This window comes from Hemitrygon akajei, chromosome 31 (assembly GCF_048418815.1).
Source record: "Hemitrygon akajei chromosome 31, sHemAka1.3, whole genome shotgun sequence".
Taxonomy (NCBI): Eukaryota; Metazoa; Chordata; class Chondrichthyes; order Myliobatiformes; family Dasyatidae; genus Hemitrygon; species Hemitrygon akajei.
In genome coordinates, this window is record NC_133154.1 from 896,218 (window position 1) to 918,656 (window position 22,439).

The 22,439-nt window shown below is 52.4% G+C and overlaps 1 protein-coding gene across 1 annotated transcript; it reads left to right on the forward strand.

Annotated features, from left to right (window-relative positions):
* The first annotated feature begins 6,135 nt into the window (after positions 1-6,135).
* Positions 6,136-17,445, forward strand: LOC140718986 (phosphatidylinositol transfer protein beta isoform-like). The gene is made up of 5 exons (XM_073033297.1): positions 6,136-6,236; positions 6,942-6,972; positions 8,952-9,097; positions 9,285-9,402; positions 17,431-17,445. Exons 1-5 carry the CDS (start codon positions 6,145-6,147, stop codon positions 17,443-17,445), a joined length of 402 nt encoding a protein of 133 aa, XP_072889398.1. The 5' UTR covers positions 6,136-6,144.
* Positions 17,446-22,439: the final 4,994 nt, after the last annotated feature.

Below are 22,439 nucleotides of genomic sequence, written 5' to 3' on the forward strand. Positions count from 1 at the left end.
GCATGTTCCAAAATTGTATTTCATTTGCCACTTTTTTGCCCATTCTCCTAATCTGTCTGTCCTTCTGCAGCCTATCTGTTTCCTCAACACTACCTGCCCCTCCACCAATCTTCATATCATCTGCAAACTTGGCAACAAAGCCATTTATTCCATAATCTAAATCATTTATATACAGCATAAAAAGAAGTGATCCCAACACAGACCCCTGTGGAACACCACTAGTCACTGATAGCCAACCAGAAAAGGATCCTTTTATTCCCACTCACTGCCTCCTACCAATCAGCCAATGTTCTAACCATGCCAGTAATTTTCCTGTGATACCATGGGCTCAACTTGGTAAGCAGCCTCATGTGTGGCACCTTGTCAAATGTTTTCTGAAAGTCCAAATATACAACATCCACTACATCCCCTTTATCTATCCTACTTGTAATCTCCTCAAAAATTCCAACAGGTTCGTCAGGCAGGATTTTCACTGAAGGAAACCATGCTAACTTTGTCCCATCCTGTCCTATGTCACCAAGTACTCCATCAGCTCCAGCGTCTTCCCAAACATTGAGGTCAGGCTAACCGATCTATAATTACCTTTCTGCTGCCTTCCTCCTTTCTTAAAGAGTGGAGTAACATTTGCAATTTTCCAGTCCTGTGACACCATGCCAGGGTACAGTGATTTTTGAAAGATCATTTCTAATGCCTACACAATCTCTACTGCTACCTCTTTCAGAACCCTAGGGTGCAGTTCATCTAATCCTGGTGACTTACGTAACCTTTGATCTTATAAGTCATGAGTTTGGACCACATTCATCAACGTCTAGGAGTCTTGGCTACTGGGATCCTCAATAGCGAAGATCAAAGCAGGTTATCAGAGGTTCAACTGAGGCCCAGTGGCCGGAGCACAAATCTGAGAGAGTCTCCGAGTCTGCCAGGAAAATCTGTCTGAATCCACTGTGGAAATCTGTCCAAGTCCGCTGAGGAAGTATCTCCGAGCCCCCTAGGGAAATCTGTCTGGGGCTGCTGGGAACATTTCACCGAGCCCCTTGGGGAAGTGTCTCCGAGCCCCCTGGGGAAATCTGTCTGGGGCCGCTGGGAACATTTCACCGAGCCCCCTGGGGAGGTCTGTCTGGGGCTGCTGGGAACATTTCACTGAGCCCCCTGGGGAGGTCTGTCTGGGGCTGCTGGGAACATTTCACTGAGCCCCCTGGGGAAATCTGTCTGGGGCTGCTGGGAACATTTCACTGAGCCCCTTGGGGAAGTGTCTCCGAGCCCCCTAGGGAAATCTGTCTGGGGCTGCTGGGAACATTTCACCGAGCCCCTTGGGGAAGTGTCTCCGAGCCCCCTGGGGAGGTCTGTCTGGGGCTGCTGGGAACATTTCACTGAGCCCCCGGGGAAGTGTCTCCGAGCCCCCTGGGGAAATCTGTCTGGGGCCGCTGGGAACATTTCACCGAGCCCCCTGGGGAGGTCTGTCTGGGGCTGCTGGGAACATTTCACTGAGCCCCCTGGGGAGGTCTGTCTGGGGCTGCTGGGAACATTTCACTGAGCCCCCTGGGGAGGTCTGTCTGGGGCTGCTGGGAACATTTCACTGAGCCCCCTGGGGAGGTCTGTCTGGGGCTGCTGGGAACATTTCACTGAGCCCCCGGGGGAAATCTGTCTGGGGCCGCTGGGAACATTTCACCGAGCACCCTGGGGAGGTCTGTCTGGGGCCGCTGGGAACATTTCACTGAGCCCCCGGGGAAGTGTCTCCGAGCCCCCGGGGAGGTCTGTCTGGGGCCACTGAGGTAGTCAAAGGCCCAGTTTCTGTGAGTTCACAGTGCACTGAAGGCTGAAGAATGCCTCTAACCCCTGGACTGAGTATGTTTGTGGTGGGTGGGAGGGGAGACAGGATTGTTCTATGTTGAATGTGCTCTGTTGGCACAAGATTGTGTGGTGACACTTGTGGGCTGCCCCCAGCATATCCTTCGTTGCGTTGGCTCTTAACGCAAATGGCGCATTTCATTTTTGTTTCAAAGTAGGTGATTGAAGATTGTCTCATGTCATTTCCTGAGCATGTGTAACTGAGAACAAAATAATTGTTACTCCAGATCTGATGCAGCACAAAAAAAACACAATAAGATTAAGTATAGATGAATTTAAAAAACACAATAAACATAAAATCATGAGATAACTTGTACACATCGATTGATTGTAGAGATAACTTGTACACATCGATTGATTGTAAGTCCATAAAGTGACACTGGGCTCAGGAGTGTCAGTACAAAATGCAACTCTGACTGGAAATGATAAAGTCATGGTGGTTGGGGGTGTAGAGGGCTGAGTTAGTGGGTGCAGGTGTTGTTCGGCTTTACAGCTTGAGTCTGATGCTTGTAAGAGTGGGACAAACTGTCCATGGGTAGGGTAGGCAGGTGCCCTTGTCTGATATGTTTTTGTGATGGTGAGTAGGCCAGTGCTGGTGAAGCCAACTAGGCAAGCTCTGGGTTGTCGGAATTGCCCACTGACCAGTTTGACTGTCCGTTGTAGATCCTGCTGTGCAGATGAAGTGATAAAGAAATCTGAATCTGTACCATTTACAGTAGGTATCTTTAAATGTTGCACTTAAATAAATTTCACAATTATGTCAATGATAATAAACCTGGTTCTCATCTCAAGATTTATTGGGTATCTGGGGATTTTACCCAGATTTCTATTGGTACATCTTTGGACTGGTTGCAGTGGAAAGCAAATGTTTCTGAATGTGCTGCTTCCTCAGAATTAGTTTTTGGTTATGATGGACTGCTTAAAGCTGAACACAAATATAATGTCAGACTACTTGTATCATGGAGGAACTTGGAGAAACAAGAAATTAACTTTTATTGAATAAAATGCGTTTAATTGCATAACAGTGCTGACACTTTGCAATAATTCAACTGAGCTAAAAATGTTTTGTTGATGACTTTCATTTGTACTCAGTGTCTGAGGCTTCTCACTTAAGTATCGAACAATAATCAGCCCTGATACCATTTGTCCCAGTGAAACCCCATGCTTGTCACTGACAGCACCAAGGTTTGCAGGGAAGAAATCTGAATGAATGCAGAAAATGAATCTTTAGTGACATGTTGCACTTCATGGTTTTGTATGCTTGAAAAATGTTAGTTGCGCGTAGTTTGGTTCTCTGTAGTTGCCAAGAAAATTTTCAACAACATCCTTGAAGGCCTTCTATGCGATTTTCTCCGGTCCCACTAGAAGTTTTTAGAATTTGCCTGTCATTGATGACCTGTTTGATTTGTGGACCAACAAAAATACCTTAGAACTATAGAACACTACAGCACAGAAAACAGGCCATTCGGCTCTTATAGTCTGTGCTGAAACTTTATTCTGCTGGTCCTATTGACCTGCACCCAGTCAGTCCATAACCCTCCAGACCTCTCCCATCCATGTATTTATCCAATCTATTCTTAAAACTTAAGAGTGAGTCCACATTTACCAAGTCAGATGGCAGCTCGTTCCACATTCCACCGCTCTCTGAGTGAAGAAGCTCCCCCTAATGTTCCCCCAAACCTTTCCCCTTTCACCCTAAAGCCATGTCCTCTCGCACTTATCTCTCCTAATCTAAGTGGAAAGAGCCTACTCACATTTACTCTGTCTATACCCCTCATAATTTTGTAAATCTTTATCAAATCCCCCCCTCATTCTTCTACACTCCAAGGAATAAAGTCCTAACCTGTTCAATCTTTCCCTGTAGCTCAACTCCTGAAGACCTGGCAACATCCTAGTAAATCTTCTCTGCATTCTTTCAATCTTACTGATATCCTTCCTATAGTTAGGTGACCAGAACTGCACACAATACTCCAAATTTGGCCTCATCAATGTCTTATACAACCTCACCATAACATCCCAGCTCCTATACTCAATACTTGAATTATGAATGCAAGGATACCAGAAGCCTTCTTTACAACCCTGTCTACCTGTGACGCCACTTTCTGGGAGTTATGTATCTGAACTCCCAGATCTCTTTGTTCCTCCGCAATCCTCAATGCCCTGCTATTTACTGTGTATGTCCTACCTTGATTTGTCCATCCAAAATGCAACACGTCACGCTTGTCTGCATTAAATTCCATCTGCCATTTTCTGGCCCATTTTTCCAGTTGGTCCAGATCCCTCTGCAAGCTTTGAAAGCCTTCCTTGCTGTCCAGAATGCTTCCAATCTTAGTGTCCTCAGCAAACTTGCTGATCCAATTTACCACATTGTCATCTAGATCATTGATACAGACAACAAACAACAATGGTCCCACCACAGATCCCTGAGGTACACCACTAGTCACAGGCCTCCAGTCTGAGAAGCAATCATCCACTACCACTCTGTCTTCTCCCACAGCCAATTTTGAATCCAGTTTACAACCTCTTATCTGAACCTTCTGAACTAACCTCCCATGTGGGACCTTGTCAAAGTCCTTACTACTTTATTACTTTATTGTCGCCAAACAATTGATACTAGAGCGTACAATCATCGCAGCGATATTTGATTCTGTGCTTTGCGCTCCCTGGAGTACAAATCAATAGTAAATATAATAAAAATTTAAATTATAAATCATAAATAGAGAAGGGAAAGTAAGGTGGTGCAAAAAAAAAACCAAGAGACAGGTCCGGATATTTGGAAGGTACAGCCCGAATCTGGGCTGTACTAAAGACAATGTAGACAACATCCACAGTCTTTCCTTCATCTACTTTCTTGGTAATTTCCTCAAAAAACTCTACAAGATCCGTTAAACACGATCTACCACGCACAAAGCCATGCTGACTATTCTTAATCAGCCCTTGGCTGTCCAAATACTTGTATATCCGATCTCTCAGAACACCTTCCAATAATTTACCTACTACTGATGTCAGGATCACTGGCCTGTAATTACCTTCCTTAACCTTGGCATCAGTTATTCTGGGAAACAACCATCTCAAATATTAAAATCCATTCACTAAATTTTTGTGCCTGGCGATAGCAAATTCCATCGTTGCAGTCTTGAACCCAGTAATTCTGCTTTTGCCTTTGACAAAGCCAAGTCTCTGACCAGATCATTTAACTCAGATTGAGTTATCAGATTAGGCCCACTCGACATAAAGGGTGAAAATCTGTATCAGTATCGGTGTCGTTTTCTATTCTTGTCTGGTGCACCATGGCGTCTTCGTCTGTCTCCTCTAGACTCCATCCCTCTGGTGGCTTCAGTACTGGAAGACTTGTCATGTGACAAAGGTCTGATTGCTGAAGGGAGATTGGGGTATTCAACGGATTTCTTGTTCTTGGCAGAGAAACGAGACACACAGGTCAGCCAGAAGTAGCTGTCTATCACATCGCCCTTCTGCTCTCATCATATCATCAGGACAATAAACGGCATTAACTACTGAGTACCTCTGAGCCCAGCTCAAAGATCAACAGCGCATGTTGTCCAGGCTTTTTTATCTCGCCAACTTTACACCCAAAGTAGAGTTCATGCTCAGTCTTTTGAGATAGAGACGCCTACTCGCCGCAAATATAACAAAGTATCATGGCCATTGCAGTATTGGCAAGACATTTTGCTATCACAAATACTCCTGAAAATACAATTACTTTGTTAGAATGGGTACACACAATATGCTGTGAATGTAGAGCACATGACACAAACCGATACACACATAAACACAATCCATACATAGACCGGTGTGTGCGATCTGCCCTGCCCAGACACGCCTGGACAAGATATAAAACTTCTCAGCTTACATTGTGGGCAACATTTTAATTCCCTTGAATTGACAAATATCGGCGATTTTTTTAAAAAATGGTGCGTGATAGTGAAGTTCATGGTGATTTTCATGATCAGCAGCCCAAAATTCATAAAATACACCCATAAATATACAGGAAGCAAAATCTTTGTTGTCCAGTGTTAACTGATGTGTTTTGGGGATTTGTTGGTGACTTACGGGGAATCTATGGGGTTTTTTCGGGGATATATTAGGGATCGGATAATTTATGGGGATCGGGGGTTTTCTGGGGATCTGTTGGCGTTCCCCTGGGCAACACCACCCCGTTCACTCTATAGACCGTATTCCCATGCGACGGAACTGAGGACGCGTCCTTCAACGAGTTGCGACCCCGACTGATGACGCCTGACGGCTGCACATTAGCACCACCGTAGTGAGGCGAAGATGACGTCAACGGGCGGAAGTGACAGATCGGCGCACCGGTTGACTTCCTGTTTCCGGGAGGAGAGGGAGAAGATGGTGCTGATCAAAGAGTAGTGAGTGGGGGTCGGGGGGTGCAAGATGGAACAGTGGGAGGTCGGGGCTCCGCGATCGGGAGGACCAGACCTGGCAGGTGGGAGGACCGAACCCAAAGGGCAGGGCGAGAGAGCTTTCCATTGGCTACCGGGTGCCCCCTTGTGACCCCTCCTCGTCCTCCTTCCCCCCCTCAATCAAATCCCTCTCTCCATCCATCCACCTTCAAACTTCCTCCACATCCTCTGTCCTCTTCACATCGATCTTCAAACTCCCTCCTCACTCCCTTTCCCTCTCTTTCATCCCACCACCCTCAAGCTCCCTCGTCACTCTCCCTCATGATTCCCTCTGTCCTTTTCTCTGATCCCTCCTACTTCCAATGAATTCCTTCCTCCTCCATCCCTCAACCTCAGATCTTCCTCAACTTGCAATTCCCCCTTCCTCATCTAATCCTCCACCCTCACCCCCTGCCTCCATCTTCAGCTCCTCCCTTCAACCAACCTCCCTCACCGACACTCACCCCTACCCGGCTCCATCTTGTCCCTCCCATATCCGCCCTCCCCTCTCAACACCTCAAACCTCCCTCCTTCATCAACCTCATCTTGTTCCTCTCTCCTCACCTCCGTCCTGTGCAAGAGGATTTGCAGAGACAGTGAGGAAGGGGAGAGTCTATGGGTGGGGGTGGGTGTTGCTGTGTTCTCATTGTGATGGGTCTCTACTCTCCACAGCCGAATCGTGCTCCCCTGTTCTGTTGAAGAGGTGAGTCTCAATATCTTAAATTAATTGATAAATTGGTTTATTATTGTCACAGAGATATGGTGAAAAACTTATCTCACACACTGTTCATACAGATCAGATCGTTACACTGAGCACTGAGGCAGAAAAAAGCAAAACAATAACAGAATGCAGAAAGAATAAAGTGTCACATTTACAGAGAGAGGGCAGTGCAGGCAGATAATAAGGTGCAAGATCATTACGAGGTGGAGTCTATCTTTTCATGCTGGTGGTCCGTTCGGTAGTCTGACTACATCAGAGTAGAACCTGCTCAGCTCTCAAGTATTACATTCAATTCTGGTCACCTCATTTCAGTAAGGGTGTGGGGGCATTGGAGAGGGTTCAGCAGGATGCTGCCTGTGCTACATTGAGGGGTTGGACACATTTGAGTTGTTTCCTCTGGACCGGCGGTGGCTGAGGGGAGACCTGATAGAGGTTTATAAGTTTATGAGAGGGATAGATAGAGTGGACAGCTGCTATTTTTCTCCCGAGGGTGGAAATGGCTGATACCAGAGGGCAGGCATAAAACATGGTGATACTTGTGGGCTGTCCTCAGCATATCCTCAAGCTGTGGTTATTGATGCAAACACATTTCACTCTCTGTTTCAGTGTCCTTGTGATATTCAAAGCCATTATTTAGTCTTTAATCTTTAGAAGAGGTTCACCTGGATTACAGGGCCTGAGAGGCTGGACACATTTGAGTTGTTTCTCTGGAGCGACAGAGGCTAAGGGGAGATTTGAGGGCCTGAGCTGGAAGGAGAGGTCAGACAAACTTGTTTTCTCTGGAGCGACAGAGGCTGAGGGGAGACCTGATCGAGGTTTACAGGATTACGAGAGACACAGGCAGAGCAGACAGCCAGGATAGCCGGAATCTTTGTCCCCAGGGTTAATATGTCTAATACTGAAGGGTGTGCAGTTGAGGTGAGAGGGGGTAAGCTCGAAGGTGTGCAGCACACACGAGGAAATCTGCAGCTGCTAGAAATTCAAGCAACACACACAAAATGATGGTGGAACGCAGCAGGCCAGGCAGCATCTGTAGGAAGAAGTACAGTCGATGTTTCGGGCCGAGACCCTTCATCGGGACTAACTGAAAGAAGAGATAGTAAGAGATTTGGAAGTGGGAGGGGGAGATCTGAGTTTTACACAGGGAGCAGCGGGTGCCTGTACTGTGCTCTCAGGGAGCAGAATCAAATGGATAACAGGAGGGACATAGAATTGCATTGTGTATGGCTCATGAAATATGGGCGTAAGAATCTCATTCTGTTTGCACTGTGTGGAGGGAGCTTCACTCTGTGTCTGACCCCAGGAGTGTGTGATGGGACGGTGTGGAGGGAGATTCACTCTGTGTCTGACCCCGGGAGTGTGTGATGGGACTGTGTGGAGGGAGATTCACTCTGTCTGACCCCGGGAATGTGTGATGGGATGGTGTGGAGGGAGTTTCATTCTGTGTCTGACCCCGGGAATGTGTGATGGGTCAGTGTGGAGGGAGTTTCACTCTGTATCTGACCCTGGGAATGTGTGATGGGACAGTGTGGAGGGAGCTTCACTCTGTGTCTGACCCTGGGAATGTGTGATGGGACGGTGTGGGAGGGAGTTTCATTCTGTGTCTGACCCCGGGAATGTGTGATGGGTCAGTGTGGAGGGAGTTTCACTCTGTGTCTTACCCCGGGAATGTGTGATGGGACGGTGTGGAGGGAGCTTCATTCTGTGTCTGACCCCGGGAATGTGTGATGGGACAGTGTGGAGGGAGTTTCACTCTGTGTCTTACCCCGGGAGTGTGTGATGGGACAGTGTGGAGGGAACTTCACTCTGTGTCTGACCCCAGGAGTGCAAGATGGGACGGTGTGGAGGGAGATTCACTCTGTGTCTGACCCTGGGAGTGTGTGATGGGACGGTGTGGAGGGAACTTCACTCTGTGCCCCTCTGTGTCTGACCTGACCGTCTGCTTTCTCCATTGTGCTCAGTACCAGGTCGGGCAGCTGTACTCTGTGGCAGAGGCCAGCAAGAAGAACACAGGAGGAGGGGACGGCATCGAGGTGCTGATTAATGAACCGTACGAGAAGGATGGCGAGCGGGGGCAATACACACACAAAATCTATTACCTGGAGAAGTGAGTCAACGTTCCGGTACCCCTCCACCTGTCCAGTGCCCTTCCACCTTCTTCCAGCCCTCCCTTTCTCTCTCTATTTCTCCTTCCTACTTTTTTATCCTCCTTCCTCCCCCCTCCACTTTGTCTCTGTGCCTGTGAGTGATGGGTTTGTGGTGGTATCTGACTCCTCTCTCCCATTCTCCCACAGTAAAGTTCCCCAGTTCATCCGGCTCGTGGCTCCAGAAGGCTCACTGGTTGTCCATGAGAAGGCATGGAACGCATATCCATACTGCCGTACCGGTGAGTACTGCTCGCTGCCCAGAACTGTGTGTGTGAGAGAGAGAGAGACCGACCGACCCTCACCTTGTATGAGTGTGTGTGAGAGAGACCGACCGACCCTCACAATGTGTGTGTGTGTGTGTGAGAGGGAGACCGACCAACCCTCACCTTGTGTGTGTGTGTGTGTGTGAGAGACCGACCAACCCTCACTTTGTGTGTGTGTGTGAGAGAGACCGACCGACCCTCACCTTGTGTGTGTGAGAGACCGACCGACCCTCACCTTGTGTGTGTGTGAGAGAGAGACTGACCGACCCTCACCTTGTGTGTGTGTGTGTGTGTGAGAGGGAGGACCGACCAACCCTCACCTTGTGTGTGTGTGTGTGTGAGAGACCGACCGACCCTCACAATGTGTTTGTGTGTGTGTGTGAGAGGGAGACCGACCCTCACCTTGTGTGTGTGTGTGTGTGTGAGAGAACGACCGACCCTCACCTTGTGTGTGTGTGAGAGAGAGACCGAACGACCCTCACCTTGTGTGTGTGTGTGTGTGTGTGAGAGACCGACCGACCCTCACAATGTGTTTGTGTGTGTGTGTGAGAGGGAGACCGACCCTCACCTTGTGTGTGTGTGTGTGAGAGACCGACCGACCCTCACCTTGTGTGTGTGTGAGAGAGAGACCGACCGACCCTCACCTTGTGTGTGTGAGAGGGAGACCAACCAACCCTCACCTTGTGTGTGTGTGTGTGTGTGTGTGTGTGTGTGTGATAGACCGACCAACCCTCACTTTGTGTGTGTGTGTGAGAGAGACCGACCGACCCTCACCTTATGTGTGTGTGTGTGTGAGAGAGAGACCGACCGACCCTCACAATGTGTGTGTGTGTGAGAGAGAGACCGACCGACCCTCACAATGTGTGTGTGTGTGTGTGTGAGAGAGACCGACCGACCCTCACCTTGTGTGTGTGTGTGTGTGAGAGACCGACCGACCCTCACAATGTGTGTGTGTGTGTGTGTGTGAGAGAGACCGACCGACCCTCACCTTGTGTGTGTGTGTGAGAGAGAGAGACCGACCGACCCTCACCTTGTGTGTGTGTGTGAGAGAGAGAGACCGACCAACCCTCACTTTGTGTGTGTGTGTGAGAGAGACCGACCGACCCTCACCTTGTGTGTGTGTGTGAGAGAGAGAGACCAACCGACCCTCACCTTGTGTGTGTGTGAGAGAGAGACCGACCGACCCTCACAATGTGTGTGTGTGTGAGAGACCGACTGACCCTCACCTTGTGTGTGTGTGTGTGTGTGTGAGAGAGAGACCGACCGACCCTCACCTTGTGTGTGTGTGTGTGTGTGTGTATGAGAGAGACCGACCAACCCTCACCTTGTGTGTGTGTGTGTGAGAGAGAGACCGACTGACACTCACCTTGTGTGTGTGTGTGTGTGTGTGTGTGTGAGAGACCGACCGACCCTCACCTTGTGTGTGTGTGTGTATGAGAGAGACCGACCGACCCTCACCTTGTGTGTGTGTATGAGAGAGACCGACCGACCCTCACAATGTGTGTGTGTGTGTGTGTGTGTGAGAGACCGACCGACCCTCACCTTGTGTGTGTGTGTGTATGAGAGAGAGACCGACCGACCCTCACCTTGTGTGTGTGTGAGAGAGAGACCGACCGACCCTCACCTTGTGTGTGTGTGTGTGTGTGTGAGAGAGAGACCGACCGACCCTCACCTTGTGTGTGTGTGTGTGTGTGTGAGAGAGAGACCGACCGACCCTCACCTTGTGTGTGTGTGAGAGACTGACTGACCCTCACCTTGTGTGTGTGTGTGTGAGAGAGAGACCGACTGACCCTCACCTTGTGTGTGTGTGTGTGTGTGAGAGACCGACCGACCCTCACCTTGTGTGTGTGTATGAGAGAGACCGACCGACCCTCACAATGTGTGTGTGTGTGTGTGAGAGACCGACCGACCCTCACCTTGTATGTGTGTGTGTATGACAGAGAGACCGACCGACCCTCACCTTGTGTGTGTGTGTGTGTGAGAGACAGACCGACCGACCCTCACCTTGTGTGTGTGTGTGTGTGTGTGTGTGAGAGAGAGACCGACCGACCCTCACCTTGTGTGTGTGTGTGTGTGAGAGGGAGAGACCGACCAACACTCACCTTGTGTGTGTGTGTGAGAGAGAGACCTACCGACCCTCACCTTGTGTGTGTGTGTGTGAGAGAGAGACCGACCGACCCTCACAATGTGTGTGTGTGTGTGTGTGTGTGGTGTGTGTGTGTGTGTGTGTGAGAGACCGACCGACCCTCACCTTGTGTGTGTGTGTGTGAGAGGGAGAGACCGACCGACCCTCACCTTGTGTGTGTGTGTGTGAGAGAGACCGACCGACCCTCACAATGTGTGTGTGTGTGAAAGAGGGAGACTGATCGACCCTCACCTTGTGTGTGTGTATGAGAGAGACCGACCGACCCTCACAATGTGTGTGTGTGTGTGTGTGTGTGTGAGAGAGAGACCGACCGACCCTCACCTTGTGTGTGTGTGTGAGAGGGAGACCGACCGACACTCACCTTGTGTGTGTGTGAGAGACTGACTGACCCTCACCTTGTGTGTGTGTGTGTGAGAGAGAGACCGACTGACCCTCACCTTGTGTGTGTGTGTGTGTGTGTGTGTGTGTGTGAGGACCGACCGACCCTCACCTTGTGTGTGTGTATGAGAGAGACCGACCGACCCTCACAATGTGTGTGTGTGTGTGTGTGTGTGTGTGTGTGAGAGACCGACCGACCCTCACCTTGTGTGTGTGTGTGTATGAGAGAGAGAGCGACCGACCCTCACCTTGTGTGTGTGTGTGTGTGAGAGAGAGACCGACCGACCCTCACCTTGTGTGTGTGTGTGTGTGTGAGAGAGAGACCGACCGACCCTCACCTTGTGTGTGTGAGAGAGAGACCGACCGACCCTCACCTTGTGTGTGTGTGTGTGTGAGAGGGAGAGACCGACCGACCCTCACCTTGTGTGTGTGTGTGTGTGAGAGAGAGAGACCGACCGACCCTCACCTTGTGTGTGTGTGTGTGTGAGAGAGAGACCGACCGACCCTCACCTTGTGTGTGTGTGTGAGAGACCAACCGACCCTCACCTTGTGTGTGTGTGTGTGTGAGAGAGAGACCGACCGACCCTCACAATGTGTGTGTGTGTGTGTGTGTGTGTGTGTGAGAGACCGACCCACCCTCACCTTGTGTGTGTGTGTGTGAGAGGGAGAGACCGACCGACCCTCACCTTGTGTGTGTGTGTGAGAGAGACCGACCGACACTCACAATGTGTGTGTGTGTGAAAGAGGGAGACTGATCGACCCTCACCTTGTGTGTGTGTATGAGAGAGACCGACCGACCCTCACAATGTGTGTGTGTGTATGTGTGTGAGAGACCGACCGACCCTCACAATGTGTGTGTGTGTGAGAGGGAGAGACCGACCGACCCTCACCTTGTGTGTGTGTGTGTGTGTGTGAGAGAGACCGACCGACCCTCACCTTGTGTGTGTGTGTGTGTGTGTGTGTGTGTGAGAGAGAGACCGACCGACCCTCACCTTGTGTGTGTGTGTGAGAGACTGACCGACCCCTCACCTTGTGTGTGTGTGTGAGAGACCGACTGACCCTCAGCTTGTGTGTGTGTGTGTGTGAGAGAGAGAGACCGACTGACCCTCACCTTGTGTGTGTGTGAGAGACCTACCGACCCTCACCTTGTGTGTGTGTGTGTGAGATGGAGACCGACTGACCCTCACCTTGTGTGTGTGTGTGTGTGTGTGTGTGAGAGAGAGAGACTGACTGACCCTCACCTTGTGTGTGTGTGTGTGTGTGTGTGTGTGTGTGTGAGAGGGATACCGACCGACCCTCACCTTGTGTGTGTGTGTGAGTGAGAGATCGACCGACCCTCACCTTGTGTGTGTGTGTGAGTGAGAGGGAGTCTGACCGACCCTCACCTTGTGTGTGTGTGTGTGTGTGAGAGAGAGACCGACCGAACCCTCACCTTGTGTGTGTGTGTGTGTGAGAGAGAGAGACCGACCGACACTCACCTTGTGTGTGTGTGTGTGAGAGAGAGGACCGACCGACCCTCACCTTGTGTGTGTGTGTGTGTGAGAGAGAGAGACCGACCGACCCTCACCTTGTGTGTGTGTGTGAGAGAGAGACCGACCGACCCTCATCTTGTGTGTGTGTGTGAGAGAGAGAGACCGACCGACCCTCACCTTGTGTGTGTGTGTGTATGAGAGAGACCGACCGACCCTCACAATGTGTGTGTGTGTGAGAGGACCGACCGACCCTCACCTTGTGTGTGTGTGTGTGTGAGAGAGAGACCGACCGACCCTCACCTTGTGTGTGTGTGTGTGTGAGAGAGAGACCGACCGACCCTCACCTTGTGTGTGTGTGTGTGTGAGAGAGAGAGACCGACCGACCCTCACCTTGTGTGTGTGTGTGTATGAGAGAGACCGACCGACCCTCACCTTGTGTGTGTGTGTGTATGAGAGAGACCGACCGACCCTCACAATGTGTGTGTGTGTGAGAGACCGACCGACCCTCACCTTGTGTGTGTGTGTGTGAGAGAGAGAGACCGACCGACCCTCACAATGTGTGTGTGTGTGAGAGACCGACCGACCCTCACCTTGTGTGTGTGTGTGTGTGAGAGAGAGAGACCGACCGACCCTCACCTTGTGTGTGTGTGTGAGAGAGAGACCGACGGACCCTCACCTTGTGTGTGTGTGTGTATGAGAGAGACCGACCGACCCTCACAATGTGTGTGTGTGTGTGTGTGAGAGACCGACCGACCCTCACCTTGTGTGTGTGTGTGAGAGAGACCGACCGACCCTCACAATGTGTGTGTGTGTGAGAGAGGGAGACCGACCGACCCTCACCTTGTGTGTGTGTGTGAGAGAGACCGACCGACCCTCACAATGTGTGTGTGTGTGTGTGTGTGAGAGGGGACTGACCGACCCTCACAATATGTGTGTGTGTGAGAGAGGGAGACCGACCGACCCTCACCTTGTGTGTGTGTGTGTGTGTGTGAGAGACCGACCGACCCTCACCTTGTGTGTTTGTGTGAGAGACCGACCGACCCTCACCTTGTGTGTGTGTGAGAGAGACCAACTGACCGATCCTCACTTTGTGTGTGTGTGTGAGAGGGAGACCGACCGACCCTCACCTTGTGTGTGTGTGTGTGTGAGAGACCGACCGACCCTCACCTTGTGTGTGTGTGAGAGGGATACCGACCGACCCTCACAATGTGTGTGTGTGTGAGAGGGAGACCACCGACCCTCACAATGTGTGTGTGTGTGAGAAGGAGACCGACCGACCCTCACCTTGTGTGTGTGTATGAGAGAGACCGACCGACCCTCACAATGTGTGTGTGTGTGTGTGTGTGTGTGTGTGAGAGACCGACCGACCCTCACCTTGTGTGTGTGTGTGTATGAGAGAGAGAGCGACCGACCCTCACCTTGTGTGTGTGTGTGTGTGAGAGAGAGACCGACCGACCCTCACCTTGTGTGTGTGTGTGTGTGTGAGAGAGAGACCGACCGACCCTCACCTTGTGTGTGTGAGAGAGAGACCGACCGACCCTCACCTTGTGTGTGTGTGTGTGTGAGAGGGAGAGACCGACCGACCCTCACCTTGTGTGTGTGTGTGTGTGAGAGGAGAGACCGACCGACCCTCACCTTGTGTGTGTGTGTGTGTGAGAGAGAGACCGACCGACCCTCACCTTGTGTGTGTGTGTGAGAGACCAACCGACCCTCACCTTGTGTGTGTGTGTGTGTGAGAGAGAGACCGACCGACCCTCACAATGTGTGTGTGTGTGTGTGTGTGTGAGAGACCGACCCACCCTCACCTTGTGTGTGTGTGTGTGAGAGGGAGAGACCGACCGACCCTCACCTTGTGTGTGTGTGTGAGAGAGACCGACCGACCCTCACAATGTGTGTGTGTGTGAAAGAGGGAGACTGATCGACCCTCACCTTGTGTGTGTGTATGAGAGAGACCGACCGACCCTCACAATGTGTGTGTGTGTATGTGTGTGAGAGACCGACCGACCCTCACAATGTGTGTGTGTGTGAGAGGGAGAGACCGACCGACCCTCACCTTGTGTGTGTGTGTGTGTGTGTGTGAGAGAGACCGACCGACCCTCACCTTGTGTGTGTGTGTGTGTGTGTGTGTGTGTGTGTTGTGTGTGTGTGTGGTGTGAGAGAGAGACCGACCGACCCTCACCTTGTGTGTGTGTGTGAGAGACTGACCGACCCTCACCTTGTGTGTGTGTGTGAGAGACCGACCGCCCCTCAGCTTGTGTGTGTGTGTGTGTGAGAGAGAGAGACCCGACCGACCCTCACCTTGTGTGTGTGTGAGAGACCTACCGACCCTCACCTTGTGTGTGTGTGTGTGAGATGGAGACCGACTGACCCTCACCTTGTGTGTGTGTGTGTGTGTGGTTGTGAGAGAGAGACTGGACTGACCCTCACCTGTGTGTGTGTGTGTGTGGTGTGTGTGTGAGAGGGATACCGACCGACCCTCACCTTGTGTGTGTGTGTGGAGAGATCGACCGACCCTCACCTTGTGTGTGTGTGTGAGTGAGAGGGAGTCTGACCGACCCTCACCTTGTGTGTGTGTGTGTGGTGAGAGAGAGACCCGACCGACCCCTCACCTTGTGTGTGTGTGTGTGTGAGAGAGAGAGCCGACCGACACTCACCTTGTGTGTGTGTGTGTGAGAGAGAGACCGACCGACCCTCACCTTGTGTGTGGGTGTGTGTGAGAGAGAGAGACCGACCGACCCTCACCTTGTGTGTGTGTGTGAGAGAGAGACCGACCGACCCTCACCTTGTGTGTGTGTGTGAGAGAGAGAGACCGACCGACCCTCACCTTGTGTGTGTGGTGTATGAGAGACCGACCGACCCTCCAATGTGTGTGTGTGAGAGACCGACCGACCCTCACCTTGTGTGTGTGTGTGTGAGAGAGAGACCGACCGACCCTCACCTTGTGTGTGTGTGTGTGTGAGAGAGAGACCGACCGACCCTCACCTTGTGTGTGTGTGTGTGTGAGAGAGAGAGACCGACCGACCCCACCTTGTGTGTGGGGTGTGTATGAGAGAAGACCGACCGACCCTCACAATGTGTGTGTGTGAGAGACCGACCGACCCTCACCTTGTGTGTGTGTGTGTGAGAGAGAGAGACCGACCGACCCTCACAATGTGTGGTGTGTGAGAGACCGACCGACCCTCACCTTGTGTGTGTGAGAGAGAGACCGACCGACCCTCACCTTGTGTGTGTGTGTGTGTGAGAGGGAGAGACCGACCGACCCTCACCTTGTGTGTGTGTGTGTGTGAGAGAGAGAGACCGACCGACCCTCACCTTGTGTGTGTGTGTGTGTGAGAGAGAGACCGACCGACCCTCACCTTGTGTGTGTGTGTGAGAGACCAACCGACCCTCACCTGTGTGTGTGTGTGTGTGAGAGAGAGACCGACCGACCCTCACAATGTGTGTGTGTGTGTGTGTGTGTGTGTGAGACCGACCCACCCTCACCTTGTGTGTGTGTGTGTGAGAGGGAGAGACCGACCGACCCTCACCTTGTGTGTGTGTGGTGAGAGAGACCGACCGACCCTCACAATGTGTGTGTGTGTGAAGAGGGAGACTGATCGACCCTCACCTTGTGTGTGTGTATGAGAGAGGACCGACGACCCTCACAATGTGTGTGTGTGTATGTGTGTGAGAGACCGACCGACCCTCACAATGTGTGTGTGTGTGAGAGGGAGAGACCGACCGACCCTCACCTTGTGTGTGTGTGTGTGTGTGTGTGAGAGAGGACCGACCGACCCTCACCTTGTGTGTGTGTGTGTGTGTGTGTGTGTGTGTGTGTGTGAGTGTGTGTGTGTGTGAGAGAGAGACCGGACCGACCCTCACCTTGTGTGTGTGTGTGAGAGACTGACCGACCCTCACCTTGTGTGTGTGTGTGAGAGACCGACCGCCCCTCAGCTTGTGTGTGTGTGTGTGTGAGAGAGAGAGACCGACCGACCCCTCACCTTGTGTGTGTGTGAGAGACCTACCGACCCTCACCTTGTGTGTGTGTGTGTGAGATGGAGACCGACTGACCTCACCTTGTGTGTGTGTGTGTGTGTGTGTTTGAGAGAGAGACTGACTGACCCTCACCTTGTGTGTGTGTGTGTGTGTGTGTGTGTGTGAGAGGGATACCGACCGACCCTCACCTTGTGTGTGTGTGTGAGTGAGAGATCGACCGACCCTCACCTTGTGTGTGTGTGAGTGAGAGGGAGTCTGACCGACCCTCACCTTGTGTGTGTGTGTGTGTGTGAGAGAGAGACCGACCGACCCTCACCTTGTGTGTGTGTGTGTGTGAGAGAGAGAGACCGACCGACACTCACCTTGTGTGTGTGTGTGTGAGAGAGAGACCGACCGACCCTCACCTTGTGTGTGTGTGTGTGTGAGAGAGAGACCGACCGACCCTCACCTTGTGTGTGTGTGTGAGAGAGAGACCGACCGACCCTCACCTTGTGTGTGTGTGTGAGAGAGAGAGACCGACCGACCCTCACCTTGTGTGTGTGTGTGTATGAGAGAGACCGACCGACCCTCACAATGTGTGTGTGTGTGAGAGACCGACCGACCCTCACCTTGTGTGTGTGTGTGTGTGAGAGAGAGACCGACCGACCCTCACCTTGTGTGTGTGTGTGTGTGAGAGAGAGACCGACCGACCCCTCCCTTGGTGTGTGTGTGTGTGTGAGAGAGAGAGACCGACCGACCCTCACCTTGTGTGTGTGTGTTATGAGAGAGACCGACCGACCCTCACAATGTGTGTGTGTGTGAGAGACCGACCGACCCTCACCTTGTGTGTGTGTGTGTGAGAGAGAGACCGACCGACCCTCACAATGTGTGTGTGTGTGAGAGACCGACCGACCCTCACCTTGTGTGTGTGTGTGTGTGAGAGAGAGGACCCGACCGACCCTCACCTTGTGTGTGTGTGTGTGAGAGAGAGACCGACGGACCCTCACCTTGTGTGTGTGTGTGTATGAGAGAGACCGACCGACCTCTCACAATGTGTGTGTGTGTGTGTGTGAGAGACCGACCGACCCTCACCTTGTGTGTGTGTGTGAGAGAGACCGACCGACCCTCACAATGTGTGTGTGTGTGAGAGAGGGAGACCGACCGACCCTCACCTTGTGTGTGTGTGTGAGAGAGACCGACCGACCCTCACAATGTGTGTGTGTGTGTGGTGTGAGAGGGAGACTGACCGACCCTCACAATATGTGTGTGTGTGAGAGAGGGAGACCGACCGACCCTCACCTTGTGTGTGTGTGTGGTGTGTGAGAGACCGACCGACCCTCACCTTGTGTGTTTGTGTGAGAGACCGACCGACCCTCACCTTGTGTGTGTGTGGAGAGACCAACTGACCGATCCTCACTTTGTGTGTGTGTGTGAGAGGGAGACCGACCGACCCTCACCTTGTGTGTGTGTGTGTGTGAGAGACCGACCGACCCTCACCTTGTGTGTGTGTGAGAGGGATACCGACCGACCCTCACAATGTGTGTGTGTGTGAGAAGGAGACCACCGACCCTCACAATGTGTGTGTGTGTGAGAAGGAGAACCACCGACCCTCACAATGTGTGTGTGTGTGAGAGGGAGACCACGCCCTCACAATGTGTGTGTGTGTGTGTGTGAGAGGGAGACCACCGACCCTCACAATGTGGTGTGTGTGAGAGACTGACCGACCCTCACCTTGTGTGTGTGTGTGAGAGGGAGACCGACCGACCCTCACCTTGTGTGTGTGTGTGTGTGTGTGTGTGTGTGAGAGGGATACCGACCAACCCTCACCTTGTGTGTGTGTGTGAGTGAGAGATCGACCGACCCTCACAATGTGTGTGTGTGTGAGAGACCCGACCGACCCGCACCTTGTGTGTGTGTATGTGTGAGAGGGAGAGACCGACCGACCCTCACCTTGTGTGTGTTGTGTGTATGAGAGAGAGAGACCGACCGACCCTCACCTTGTGTGGTGTGTGTGTGTGTGAGAGAGAGACCGACCGACCCTCACCTTGGTGTGTGTGTGTGTGAGAGAGAGAGACCGACCGACCCTCACCTTGTGTGTGTGTGTGTGAGAGAGAGACCGACCGACCCTCACCTTGTGTGTGTGTGTGTGTGTGAGAGAGAGAACCGACCGACCCTCACCTTGTGTGTGTGTGTGTGTGTGTGTGTGTGTCAGAGAGAGAGACCGACCGAACCTCACCTTGTGTGTGTGTGTGTATGAGACCGACCGACCCTCACAATGTGTGTGTGTGTGAGAGAGACCGACCGACCCTCACCTTGTGTGTGTGTGGTGTGAGAGAGAGAGACCGCCGACCCTCACCTTGTGTGTGTGTGTGTGAGAGAGAGACCGACCGACCCTCACCTTGTGTGTGTGTGTGGTGTGTGTGTGTGTGAGAGAGAGAGAGACCGACCGACCCTCACCTTGTGTGTGTGTGTGTGTATGAGAGAGACCGACCGACCCTCATCTTGTGTGTGTGTGTGTGAGAGAGAGACCGACCGACCCTCACCTTGTGTGTGAGTGTGTGTGAGAGAGAGAGACCGACCGACCCTCACCTTGTGTGTGTGTGTGAGAGAGAGACCGACCGACCCTCACCTTGTGTGTGTGTGTGTGTGTGTGTGAGAGAGAGACCGACCGACCCTCACCTTGTGTGTGTGTATGAGAGAGACCGACCGACCCTCACAATGTGTGTCTGTGTGTGTGTGTGTGTGTGTGTGAGAGGGAGACTGACCGACCCTCACAATGTGTGTGTGTGTGAGAGAGGGAGACCGACCGACCCTCACCTTGTGTGTGTGTGAGAGAGACCAACTGACCGATCCTCACTTTGTGTGGTGTGTGAGAGGGAGACCGACCGACCCTCACAGTGTGTGTGTGTGTGTGTGTGTGAGAGAGAGACCGACTGACCCTCACCTTGTGTGTGTGTGAGAGACTGACTGACCCTCACCTTGTGTGAGTGTGAGAGACCTACCGACCCTCACCTTGTGGTGTGTGTGTGTGAGAGGGATACCGACCGACCCTCACCTTGTGTGTGTGTGTGAGTGAGAGATCGACCGACCCTCACCTTGTGTGTGGTGTGTGTGTGTGTGTGTGTGTGGTGTGAGAGGGGAGACTGACCGACCCTCCCTTGTGTGTGTGTGTGTGTGAGAGAGAGACCGATCGACCCTCACCTTGTGTGTGTGGTGTGTGTGAGAGAGAGACCGGACCGACCCTCACCTTGTGTGTGTGGTGGAGACGACCGACCCTCACCTTGTGTGTGTGTGAGAGACCGACCGACCCTCAGCTTGTGTGTGTGTGTGTGTTGTGAGAGAGAGAGAACCGACCGACCCTCACCTTGTGTGTGTGTGAGAGACCTACCGACCCTCACCTTGTGTGTCTGTGTGTGTGAGATGGAGACCGACTGACCCTCACCTTGTGTGTGTGTGTGTGTGTGTGAGAGAGAGACTGACTGACCCTCACCTTGTGTGTGTGTGTGTGTGTGTGTGTGTGTGTGTGTGAGAGGGATACCGACCGACCCTCACAATGTGTGTGTGTGTGAGAGGGAGACCGACCGACCCTCACCTTGTGTGTGTGTGTGAGAGAGAGACCGACCGACCCTCACCTTGTGTGTGTGTGTGAGAGGGATACCGACCGACCCCTCACCTTGTGGTGTGTGTGTGTGTGTGTGAGAGGGAGTCTGACCGACCCTCACCTTGTGTGTGTGTGTGAGAGAGAGACCGACCGACCCTCACCTTGTGTGTGTGTGTGTGTGAGAGAGAGAGGACCGACCGACCCTCACCTTGTGTGTGTGTATGAGAGAGAGACCGACCGACCCTCACCTTGTGTGTGTGTGTGGTGAGTGAGGAGAGACCGACCGACCCTCACCTTGTGTGTGTGTGTGAGAGAGAGACCGACCGACCTCACCTTGTGTGTGTGAGAGAGAGAGACCGACCGACCCTCACCTTGTGTGTGGTGGTCTGGTGAGAGAGAGACCGACCGACCCTCACCTTGTGTGTGTGTGTGTATGAGAGAGACCGACCGACCCTCACAATGTGTGTGTGTGTGAGAGACCCGACCGACCCTCACCTTGTGTGTGTGTGTGTGTGTGAGATGAGAGACCGACCGACCCTCACCTTGTGTGTGTGTGTGTGAGAGAGAGAGACCGACCGACCCCTCACCTTGTGTGTGTGTGTGAGAGAGAGACCGACCGACCCTCACCTTGTGTGTGTGTGTGTGGTGGTGTATGAGAGAGACCGACCGACCCTCACAATGTGTGTGTGTGTGTGTGTGAGAGACCGACCGACCCTCACCTTGTGTGTGTGTGTGAGAGAGACCAACCGACCCTCACAATGTGTGTGTGTGTGAGAGAGGGAGACCGACCGACCCTCACCTTGTGTGTGTGTGTGAGAGAGACCGACCGACCCTCACAATGTGTGTGTGTGTGAGAGAGGGAGACCGACCGACCCTCACCTGTGTGTGTGTGTGTGTGTGTGAGAGACCGACCGACCCTCACCTTGTGTGTTTGTGTGAGACCGACCGACCCTCACCTTGTGTGTGTGTGTGTGTGTGTGTGAGAGAGACCGACCGACCCTCACCTTGTGTGTTTGTGTGAGAGACCGACCGACCCCCTCACCTTGTGTGTGTGAGAGAGACCAACTGACCGATCCTCACTTTGTATGTGTGTGTGAGAGGGAGACCGACCGACCCTCACAATGTGTGGTGTGTGTGTGTGTGAGAGAGAGACCGACTGACCCTCACCTTGTGTGTGTGTGTGTGTGTGTGTGTGTGTGTATGAGAGAGGACCGACCGACCCTCACTATGTGTGGTGTGTGTGAGAGAGACCGACCGACCCTCACCTTGTGTGTGTGTGTGAGAGGGAGACCGACCGAACCCTCACCTTGTGTGTGTGTGTGAGAGAGAGACCGACCGACCCTCACCTTGTGTGTGTGTGTGAGAGAGAGAGACCGACCGACCCTCACCTTGTGTGTGTGTGTGAGAAGAGACCGACCGACCCTCCACCTTGTGTGTGTGTGTGTATGAGAGAGACCGACCGACCCTCACAATGTGTGTGTGTGTGAG